This window comes from Cololabis saira, chromosome 2 (assembly GCF_033807715.1).
Source record: "Cololabis saira isolate AMF1-May2022 chromosome 2, fColSai1.1, whole genome shotgun sequence".
NCBI classification, from domain to species: Eukaryota; Metazoa; Chordata; class Actinopteri; order Beloniformes; family Belonidae; genus Cololabis; species Cololabis saira.
In genome coordinates this window covers 38336296-38348427 of record NC_084588.1, presented here as the reverse complement: position 1 = coordinate 38348427, position 12132 = coordinate 38336296, and the positions used below count along the sequence as shown (strand labels likewise).

Genomic DNA, 12132 nt, shown 5'->3' with positions numbered 1-12132 from the left:
ACACACTGCTTACAGGCAGACCACTGCATCATTTCATCTGGACTTAGATGATAGTTTTCCAAGGCTGGTGGTCTCCATAGAAACCTAAATGGGCTGAAATGAGCACAGAAGGTTGAGCAGTGTTACTTCAACTCACCTCCTTTCTGCTAACACCATCCTACACACGCAGCAGTTTGAAGCAGGAGACGAGCGGTGATGACAGAGGAGGGCAGTGCCGGCAAGGGGATGAATCCTTTGCATCTTTTATTTATTGTTCCTTTGTCATACATCTTTTATTGTATGGACAAAATATACAAAAAAAAAAAAACTAACAAGGACAAAAAATGAGAGCTTCACATATTTTGTGGCACAAGCTTTTGAGTCAATCATTGCAATCAAGTGATTAGTGCAACCCTCAGGGAGACTTGTGCACCTGTACACTGGTCCCAACTGCATGTTTCAACTCTTTCCACAGATGTTCAATGGATTTAAATAAGGACTCATACAGGACCACATCAGAAAAGTTCTATACAGTTCAATGCTTCGTTCCAACTCATTCTTGGGTCACTATCCATGGGTCATGGGATGCAGGAGCATGACCTGCGACTGGAAAATAAAGCTTTCTGACACTGAGCAGCACATGTCGCTTCAAAATGTCCCTAGTCTTCAGATTTCATTGTACCTGAACAGATTCAAGACATACTGTACGTGTTTTGACGAATTCCAGTCTCGCTTTTTTATAACTTGGCTTTAACAGTGGAAGATTCCCCAGTCACCCACTTTTGACAACTCCCAGTGACAGATCTGACACTGATGCACCTTTACCTTGGAGTTCATCTGGAATCTCTTTGGAAGTTGTTCTGGTTTTAATTTGTGTTATCTTTCCTCTTTTAGCCACGACCAGGGAGGTTGACTACAGTCCCATCGAGCCCAAACCTCTGAACAACATTTCTAACTAGTCACAGGAACGTCAAGCTGCTTGGAGATGGTCTTCTAAGCCTTCACCTTTAACAGCTATCATTTTTGTCTCTCTCTCCGTTGCTTCCTCTGGTCCATCCTCAGTGAAGTGAACACCCTGATACCAAACAACAGAGCGACAACTTTTAACCCTTTCAGTGGTCAGACTGACTGGTTTCAATATTAAACACTGGTGATGATAATTACGAGACACCATCCATCCATCATCTATGGATGGATGGATGGTGGAGACACACTTTAGTTTAACATCACTGTGGTCAAATGATTTCCAACCTTTTCTAGGGGTACCAACTCATTTGTCTTTTGAACCACAATTCAGAAACGATGGCAGTTTATTATTTAGTAAATTATTACAGTTTTGAGTTTTTCTGTAACAACTATAAGATTTTCTTTCTTTGATGAAAGGGTAATAACATATTTGTTTACGACTGTATTTAAGTTGATCTTTGATATTTTCTTGTCAGCCTTCTTCAATAGTTTGTTAATCCCAGCTATCTGTTATGTATGGGAATTCTGTTTTTTTTAAATACAGTCTATAAAGGTATTATACATAGAAGGTTTTATTAATATTGCTTTAGAAAACAGTATTTACAATTAAAAGTAATGATTGTATTGCAGAATTTAGATGGATTTTAGATGGAATTTAGATGGATATTAACGTGCAAATCAAAACAACAACGGTGAAGTTTGCAGGTACAGTATCAATATTTTAAATATTTTTAATAATATGGCATATACAAATGGCAGGCATGCAGTGAATCACATTTAAGAGATTATTTTTAATCCATCAAGCACACTGCAATGAGGAAGACCCCCATCAGCTGAGAGGCATACAGAGCCTCCACCTCTGACATATCAGTCCCAGTAAGACCATTTTAACACACACACGCACGCACGCACACAGTCCATTTTCATTACTTCTGAGGACATTACAGTGATCTGAATGTCAGAACTGACTTTCTTCCTTCCCTAACTTGTCGGTTGGAGGAGGAGGAGTTCCAAGGCGGGTCAAAGTTTACTTTTTGAGTCTTGTGATGAGGCTGGCTCTATCAGAGGGAGCAAGTGGTTGTACTTGGGTGTGATGGTGATCTGTAGAGTGGGTGTGTAGGGATCTGACATCACTATGCGGTGCAGTGCACCATTTGGAGTATCGTTCAGCTCAAAGTCTGTCCTGTTATCAGCCTCCGTCTGTCTTGAAATATGCAGTGGATAGTGTTTGTCACCTAGAAAGAGCAGAAAACCAGAGACAGTAAAGGAAAATAACGTATACAGATGAAATCAAACCAAATGGTTAATCTATCACAAGTATTCAGGGTCACTGGGTGTTCTCTGGGTGCTGCAGCTCCTTCCTCCACCCGAGAACGCTGTAAATTAGACTGACTAGTTCTAAATCATTGCATGGCAGTCATTTAGCAAGTTACAATCACATTTAGAGTAACACGATGGGTCCTTAGAATAACCAGCTAAACAGGGAATAAAAAGTGTCCCGGCTTCATTATGATGTTGGTTTATTTTTGGGTTTGTGCCAGTAGTCCTTATGAAAATAATTCAAATTTTAAACAGATAACAGGCCTCAAATATATATATATATATATATATATATATATATATATATATATATATATATGCATTTTGATATAAAATATATATGATATATTTTTAAATATGTCACATATATTTTGTTTTTAAAAGCAAAGGTCTCGACGAGAAAAAAATGCTAACCGTGAGAGGGACGACGTTATGGTGCTTTGTGTAATTTGAACAGAGTGGGGCTTGTTCATGAAATCTCTAAACGTAAACCAACTCTTCACTCAAAACCTATTCTGGTTAAAACTCCGATTTGATTGTAAATACGTATGAATACTTATTATTCGTACCAATCAATCTCAAATTAACAATGCATGCTCACTACTTGTTAATGATCATAAAAGTGACTAAAGCAGTTAATCACATATCTTCTGTGAAAATGGTTGGATATAAAGTAGGATGCAAAAAGAAAGAAAATATCAACATTCATCTACACTGACAAAACAGGACTTTCTGCTGCAGACAACCACAGAAGCTCGATGGTTGAAGACACGTCTTTGGCAGGATTTGTATCTGATAAAGACAACAGCATAACTCCACAGGAGTCAATGGCAAACTCTGCCGGTAAGTTTCTTCTTGTTGTTCGTTTAATCGTGAAGCATTGCGGCAGTCAGGGGACATGTTACTTTCATATCAAGAAACATTTTGAGAAACATGTTTTGAAGGTATGTGCGTGTGATGGCCACACAGGCGGTAACCCCACTCACCCACACTTTGCTGTTTTGAGTTCCACATACCGGTACATATCACATCACACCCACTGCAGTACAGGTTGTGTTTATATTTTCATTTGTCCGAAACTATTGAAAAACACTAGTTCTAACTGTAGTGTGCACATTTAGTTAACTTTTGTATATTTAATCTTGTCAGCCGAATGTGGTATTTTCTGTTTTGCCGGTGCTGTGGGGAGTTCCTTCAACTGGCTGGCACTCAAACCCCAAACTGGGTGATGCCATTTGGAGCTTCACTAAAGAAAATGAGAGTCATAATATAATTTATGCATAAATTCTTTTGCGATTTGCTTTTTTTTTCACTATGTTTAGTTATTAATCATTTAAGTTTATTCTTAAACTAACTGTTTAGTTTTTTGTTAAATGAGAGTAACTGTTCCCCTTCCTAGTTTGACAGCCTGGTCTGATCAGCCACTAGTTAAGTCCCCTTTGTTTGTTGTGTGGTAGGTCAGTTTATTCTGCTTTGAACAGTTAGTTTGATGTTTGTTATGTTAAATCACAGTTTTGGCTTGAATTTTCTTTCTTTATTTTGACCTCTTTTAAAAAGGCAACATTTTTTTAATTTTGGGGAATAAAACCCATTTTTCTTTGAAACTACCACTGTGTCTTCATGTTTGACCATGTAAAGTCTGATAACGACTAGCATTATGTATGTACTCCTCACTCGCATACGATCTACATGTTTTGGAGGCAGGTGGAGATTTTGTTCGTATCTAACAAAAAGTTCAGTTTCATATCTCGTAAATTTGAACAGCTTATGTACAAACAATGTATTGTATATACTGTCCATATTTTGTAATTATATATATCTTTTACTTTTTTACCTTTTTACCCCCTTCCCCGCACGCGTGTGTGTATGTTAAGTGTACTGCTGCTAACACGTGAGTTTCCCCATTGAGGGAGTAATAAAGGACTATCTTATCTTATCTTATCTTACAAACTGGTTCTGCTCATGTTTCCTGAATGAGGTCCATGCTGTGGTTTGATTGTGCGTTAAAAGGAAAGAGTCTAAAATCAGCACCTGGCAGCAGTGCAGTGTGGCGCTCAACTTTTGAGATCACAGGCAACAAGTGTTCACAGCCCTCTGTGGCCCGCTCGTAGGCAAAACTGTGGAGGTCGCTTAGCGAGGGGAAGCAGCACATGCGGCTGAGCTCGTAGAACTGCGGACGTGGGATCAACAGCTGCCGTGCCCGATAGCTCTGCAGGATCTCTGAGGGCCTGGACCACTGAAACACACAAAGATGGTAGCTTGAGTAAAACAAAATTACAGCTGTTTCTGGGGCTCAAACCCCCTAAATAGACATGCTGAAAGAAGAAAAGGACAACTCAAGCTTGGCTGAAATTAAGTTATGAAAGAGAATAATATTCTACAACACAATCACTGAAAAGAAAAAGAATCAAGGTACCGCAATGGTCCGGTCAGGGTCCCAGTTTCAACCTGACTGAAGACTGTAAAACGTAAATAAACTGGAGTCACATTGTTTAGAAAAGTGGGTAAATATTTCATGTGAGATACTGACAACTTCACACAGACATTATTATTTGAAATTCTTTACGCTAAAGATGATTCTACAAGCTACTAAATCATGGGTTGTTGGGTTTTTCACACACTGATTCAGCATTTTGGCTTAATTTTTGTTAAATTAAAAAAAAAAAATGATTTGGTGTAAAATGGCATGTGCTCTGGATCATTTGACACTGTATTTACCTAACTTTAAGAAATAGTAACAATCAGACAATTGTTTTTAATATATTCTGATACACAGAACAAAGAACTCAAAGAGAATTTACTTTCTTATTCACATGACTGTAAGAACTGGCTTGTTTTCCATAAATGTTATTGGTAAGACATGAATGAGTTGGGTGATTAACATTCATATGTCATCAATGGAACAGAAGCTGCTTTTACAATGCAGTATACATAATGGCTGCATAATGCTATGGGGGCTGTCATTAGTATGTAGCATGCAACAGCACAACCACATGCCGGTCACATACTGCAGCAACTCGTTGCATCACAGGATACTGTACGCAAGGCACACGGACGAATGAAAACTGGAATTTTTCCCTTTTGGTTTTGAATAAAATACTATTTGAGTTAGACTGTCTGTCTGCACTGAGAATACATACTACATTTCAAGAAATTCAGCATGTGCTCGTTGTATAGTAGCTATGCAGCTCTGTGAGCTCTTTCCAGAAAATAAAATATTCCTATATTCGCAGCTTCGTTTGTCTCTGGTCTTAAATTACTCAATTTATCAAATTCCTGTGCTTTTAAAAGTACATGGTAGAACATTTAAATTGAAGATTATTTACTGAAACTGATACCTGACACCTGGACATTTTGTAGATATTTATGAACATAGACCTAATGTTAAAAAATAAAATAAAACCCACATAAGATATAGTATAAGGAAAGACACTTGAGACAGTCAGGAACAAATAAAAACGTAGCCCAGTTCCAATAACTTGTCATTTTCTTATTAATTTGATAGGACTTAAGTGTTTGCAGTTTGTTGGCAGCAGATGATGTAATTAAACATATATATCAGAGACCTGAAATGGTTGCTGTTTGTGTCTCTGCCTGTTCTCGTGTCTGTTTGTTTTCTCTCTTACAGATTTCAAAGGCTTGTGTGCCCGTTGTGCGTTTCCCTGTGTTTTTCTCATTTCAGACTAGCAGCGGAAGCCACCCCCCCACATATGTTTATATTAATTATTTAAAAAAAATATTGTATGTACGCACGCACAAGTTTTTTTTACCAACTTGGTATTAACCATTAATATGTATGCAGACAAAAAAACACATATATACAAAAAGGTTTGTGCATAAATCTGAAGAGTATGAAGTCTTAAGTTTGCATGCTATAGAAGAATGTTTATAGACATCTTAGTTGCAGTATTTTCCATTGAAAATATGAGTGCCAAAGACAGCACAGTCACATTTAATCAGAAAGTATGTGACAAGATGTTGCTCCGCATTTTCTCATCTAAGTGTATCAGTTCTCTCTCAATGTTTCTCATCAATCAGTAAACCCTTAGTCTGTATGATTCAGTACTTATTTACCTCGTGTTCTGTAAATGCTGGGTAACCTGGTTTGAACCCACCTGAAAGCGCACGATTTCCTTTTCATCCTGACTGGCGTCCGGGACCTCCTGCAGGCAGCACATGAAGAAGGCCGTGTCGAACCTGGCCCCGGGTCGCCCCGCGGGGGTCAGCCAGTTGGCCCACTCGTGCAGAGCCCAGATGTTGGGCAGCAGCTGCAGCTGCTTGCACATCCTGATGAAGTTGGAGGGGTCTCGGTTCACCAGAGCCCTCCACTTGGCGAGCTCATCGCTGCACAGCTGATGCGCTCTGCACAGCCCGCGACCCATCTCATCTTTAAAACCGTCCTCTCCAGCTAAATGCAGAAAAGACAGAGGTGATCATTTTTGGCCCTTAAAATGAAGGTGGCGGTGATTTCAAGAGATTTAAAGTGTTAATGCATATTACACATCGTCCCATTATTTCCTTGATGGCACACCTCAAACTTGAACACCTCAGGTACCATTCAAGGCTCCTCTCAAAAGTTCTACAAAGCCTGGTAACCATTTCTATCTTATTTTGAACGGGAATTTCTCTCTGCTGGTACAGGCAATCCTGGCACTTGATTGTATCTTAATTTTATTTCAATTATACATTTTTTTTAATTTATTTATTTTACTTTATTATTTATTTATTTATTTATTTATTTATTTATTTATTTATTTATTTATGTATTTATTTATTTATACAGGACTGTCTCAGAAAATTAGAATATTGTGATAAAGTCCTTTATTTTCTGTAATGCGAAAATGTCATACATTCTGGATTCATTACAAATCAACTGAAATATTGCAAGACTTTTATTATTTTAATATTGCTGATCATGGCTTACAGCTTAAGAAAACTCAAATATCCTATCTCAAAAAATTTGAATATTCTGGGAATCTTAATCTTAAACTGTAAGCCATAATAAGCAATATTAAAATAATAAAAGGCTTGCAATATTTCAGTTGATTTGTAATGAATCCAGAATGTATGACATTTTTGTTTTTTTAATTGCATTACAGAAAATAAAGAACTTTATCACAATATTCTAATTTTTTGAGACAGTCCTGTATACTTTCATTTCATTTTTATTTATTTATTATTTTTTTATTTACTTATCAATATCGCATTACTCCTACATAGGTTCTGTGTTGTTATTGTGCGGCTTCGTGTTTGAATGTTATGTGAAAAATCAATAAAATATTTGAATAATAACTAAACTTGCCTTGCCTCGCCTCCTCCTCAGACAGCACCAGCAGCACCCCCGACTCCTCAAACGTCTCCCGCAGGGCGCAGATCCGCAGAGCCGCGTCTCCCGGGACGGGAGAGCCGAGCTGCCGCCGGTCCGTGGAGAAGATCTGCGGCCGGCTCTCCGGGGGCTGCCGGACCGGTCTCAAGCCGAAATCTGCGGAGTTGGTGACGGACTTGAACACGTCCAGCCACTCGCTGGAGAAGTCCGAGGAGTCCAGCATGCCGCCGGGAAACACGTATGCATTGGGCATGAAGCCGCTTTTACTGCTCCGTTTGAGCAGTAGCACGTCGTAATCGAAGCGGGACCAGTGCGGGAGGTGCGACCCGGACCCGGAGCCGGGACCACCGGTGCCGGTCCCGGTCAGCGACGTCCTTGACAGCAACCCGTCCGCACCGACTCTCTGTCCTGCAGCTAGAATGAGAGTGGCCGCCTCCTTCCAGTGTTTCAGTGCGTTGTTCATCCTCAAACTTTACTGATCTGCAAAAGTTTTCGGTCTGCAGGTTGACTTTCGGCCAGCGGCTCCGGGTGGAGGTGACCCAGTTCCCGGGAGGAACCAGCTGCTGTCGCCCCCTCCCGCCCGGAAGACTGGATAACATTCAGAAATGATTCATATAAAATCCTGTATCAAGAGATTTAAGACTGTGTCTCTATGAAACTTCTGTCCTGCTAAAAACCGTATGTGAGCCAAGAATTAATGCAAACGTGCAAAGTTTTCTGTGCTGTGTGAAAATCAAGCCGAGGAGTTTGCACCAAATAGCAATTCAACTGTGTGATACAGGTGTCATAATGTGATATAGAGAGGGTATGCTCGACTCAGAAACCAAGAGAAGCCTCTGGTATTAGTATGGGTCCAGTATTGTTTCTCACAATTCCAGTTATGATTTATGAATTTATATCAATTCTTGTATTTTATAAACTAAAGTATGCGTCCTATTAGATAGATCTTTATTGTCATTATCACTATGTACAATGAAATTAAAAGTGCTCTCCAGTCAGCGCATCATATAAAAATAAAATAACTGAAAAATAAATCAATAAAATGAAATCAAAACAAATAAAATAAATATATATATCTAGACACATTCACCCCTCCACACATCAACATACGGACATTACAAGAACTTTCATCAACATACAATAATTTTTTTGTTATTGCACATTAGCTCCTGTTGAGAGTGGTTATTGCTGTTGGATAAAAACTGTGTTTGAGTCTGTTTGTCCTTGTTTTCATAAGTCTGTATCGTTTCCCAGATGGCAGCAGTTCAAACAGTGAGTGTCCGGGGTGTGAAGGGTCTTTTATTATATTTTGGGCCTTTTTCTGGCAACGGGAGTGGTGGAGGTGTTCCAGTGTGGAGAGAGGGCAGCCGATGATCTTCTGGGCGGTGGTGATGACCCTCTGGAGGTCTTTCCTCCGAGCTGCTGCACAGCTGCTGTACCAGATGCAGATACATACTTCATAATGCTCTCGATGGAGGCTCGGTAGAAGGACACCAGCAGCCTCTTTGTGATGTTCTCCCTCCTGAGGATCCTGAGGAAGTCCAGTCTCTGCTGGGCCTTTTTCAGCAGCTCAGAGGTGTTCACACTCCAGGTCAGGTTCTCCTCCATGTGGATTCCCAGGTACCGGAAGTTGGCTACCCTCTCTACACAATCCCCGCTGATGATGAGCGGAGGAATCTCTGTCTTTTTCCTCTTATAGTCAATTACCAGCTCTTTGGTCTTGGAGGTGTTCAGGAGGAGGTTATTGTCTCTGCACCACGACTATTGAGCTGAAAAGGGAAGCGCTTTGTCCCGTATTACTATGAGAGTCAAAAAATAGTCATAAAATGCCATGGAAAATGGCATTGAGCTGTTGAGTTCATGTTATCAAGTTATCTTTTTCTGTTTTACTACAACTGTAGCCTACAGTCATGGCCTTTGAGGCACAAATGTTTACAAGTTTTCTGCAGACTTTCTGTTTGCACTTTGCACTAAAAATGTGCACTACTACAGAATGGATGTTCTGCTTTCTTTCTATTGTTTTATATTAATTTATACAATTTTAAGTTAAGCAAGACAGGATTCTGTTTAAGAAAGATTCCTATTTTATTCAGTTCATTTTGTTATTTTGTATTACCGGTAAGTGAATTGCTGGATAATAATTTGTTTTCCATGTGTTCATGGCATTCAAAAATATTCATCTAATTCAATTCAGGTTTGAGTCAAATAGTTAAAAAATCGTTTCACTCACAAAAAAAGGGGTTAAAGAAATTCACCACGCCAGGAAGGGTGAAGGCAATCGGGTTGGCCGGCCCTGCTGATGAGGTGTCCCTTATTTATTTTTCAGGGAGTTGGGAACCCTAGCAGCCAGACACTCTTGGGCTTTTTAGAGGACTCATTTTGAAGTCAACGCAAAGCATATAAACTCAATAAGTGATGAGTAGGCTATCGAATATGAAATCATCTATAAGCAGAATTTTTATTTAATTTTTTTACCTTTATTTACCCAGGCAAACAATTTAAGAACATTCAGCTAAATGAAAGGAAAGGTGGACCTCAGATTGAGGACAGAGTGTTACAGAAAATTATTGAAATACTGCTGTAAAATATAGCTTAGGTCCTGTAGATATATTTTCAATATATAATTAATCCAGAGGCATTGGCATGTCAGTAGCATCCTAGAGCAGAATTATTCAGCATTACTGAGCATAACCAGCAACAGCAGATTTACAGTACTGTATATGAGGAGATGCAAACAATAAATAGAAGTGCAGTGTCAGGATTTGACATTTCCCTATTTTATTTTGTAAGCCCACCATGTCCCTGAGTTTCAGTTGTGTCTTGACCCTCCTGTTTCCCATCTGCCCTGATTGTCTGTGTGGCACACAGAGTCATCAGTGGAAGGATATGCCACAGTTATGATATTTGCTTGTTTAATTTGCACTTTGTTTGATGCAGCTCAGGTCCAGTTCAGGTGATGTTTTCTGAGTGTTTTCTGCTAAAGTAAGAGGTTGTCTTTATTGTTAAAAAAATGTAGTTTTGTCTGGCCGTGCGCCATGTCCGAGTCTCACCAGTAGTGGGCGCAGACGCTCCACGGTGCGTGGAAGAACAACAGAAGTCTGGCGTGAAGACTCCGAAGAGGAAGAGTACGCACTCGAGTGGAAAGTTATTGTAGCGAACTTTGATGGTTGTAAACCGTAATATTTGCTCTTGGAAGACCAAATTAAAAACTTTAAATTAAATATGTAGTGGAGGACAGTTTCCGCAGTGGCGTCAATTCAGTCGAAGCTAAGGTATGGCAAGGTTACGACTTACGAGTCACATAACTTAACTAGAGTATCAATCAAAACGTCCAGCAAATATTCATCACAGAAGTTTTTTCCACTTATTTTAAGTGAAAATCTACTTGAAACAGGCGAAAATGGTTGTTTTTGAGTCTTGTCTTAAATATAATGAGAGTTATATAGTGAGAATAAAAATGTGACATTTTAACTAGAAATAAGACAACTATTCTTGTTAAGATTTTGAGTTTTTGCAGTGTATAATAACTAGTGAAATCGATCATGTTGTTCTGATTTGCATTTGTAGTTATTCTATATGTATTAAGTAATAGAATAATCAATACAAATAGACACAGAGTAATTCCATAAATGTATTTAAAAAACAAACATTTACATTTTCCCTTGAAGCCAAGTGTGGCGGCTGCCATACCTTGCCTAACCCAATTGACGCCCCTGAGTTTCCGTCTGCACCACGCTACATATTTTGGTAGCAGAGGATGGTTGATTCAGCCCATGGCCCAGTCGCATAAAAGCATAGAAGAACAGAGCAGCGGAGGACCATTGAGGAAGCAAGGGATGAAGTAAGCAGGATACTTCTGGGGCTGGCAATGACGGAGCTCATTTCCCTATGTGAGCATCTAAAGTGTAATGCACCGGTCAAGGGTTTTGCCAGAAGACCAAGACGCGCCCTCATCAGGTTGGTGGAGACAACATTAGATGAAATAGAGGAGGGTGAAAGGTCCACAGAGTCATATCAGCAGTATCTGCAGCGTGTACTGTCCTATCTGGCCTCTCTGAAGATAGAACAGGGGGAAACTGAGGCTGAGATTGTAGTTCAGGAAACAAGTGAGTTAGAGAACTTGAAAATTCACTACCAGAAATTACAACAGCAGATGGAAGAGGAAATTGGGGCTTTGGAGTAAAAGATAAAGGGACAAACACAAGCAAAAGGAGGAGACACCGTGCCCGCCATTAGCACCGCGAAGGGAGAGGACACAAGGACTGCCACCACAACACAAACCAGACTGCCCGAGGTAACGTTGAGGCGGGAGTTCAGGATAATTGGACAGATTGGTCAAGCCGGCCAAAAGGACAAATTGTCCTATACGAGCCTCATAAACCAGATAGAGGCTGGACAGCGCAAAGGACATTGAGAATTGAAGATCATTGAAGCAGTCACACGTGCTGTGAGCCCAGGTCTTCATCTGCGGGAGATGGTGGAAATCAAGCGAGACGTGACGCTGCACACCCTCAACACCATACTTAAGGGCCATTACAAGG

At 39.8% G+C, this 12132-nt stretch overlaps 1 protein-coding gene across 1 annotated transcript; it reads right to left on the bottom strand.

The window, feature by feature from the left end:
* Positions 1-1602: 1602 nt before the first annotated feature.
* nudt19 (nudix (nucleoside diphosphate linked moiety X)-type motif 19) lies at positions 1603-8133 on the bottom strand. The gene is made up of 4 exons (XM_061710875.1): positions 7568-8133; positions 6381-6673; positions 4297-4501; positions 1603-2180 (listed from the first exon to the last, which is right to left on the bottom strand). The coding sequence occupies exons 1-4, from the start codon at positions 8052-8054 to the stop codon at positions 1966-1968; spliced, it is 1200 nt and encodes a 399-aa protein (XP_061566859.1). The 5' UTR covers positions 8055-8133; the 3' UTR covers positions 1603-1965.
* Between the last annotated feature and the right edge of the window lie 3999 nt (positions 8134-12132).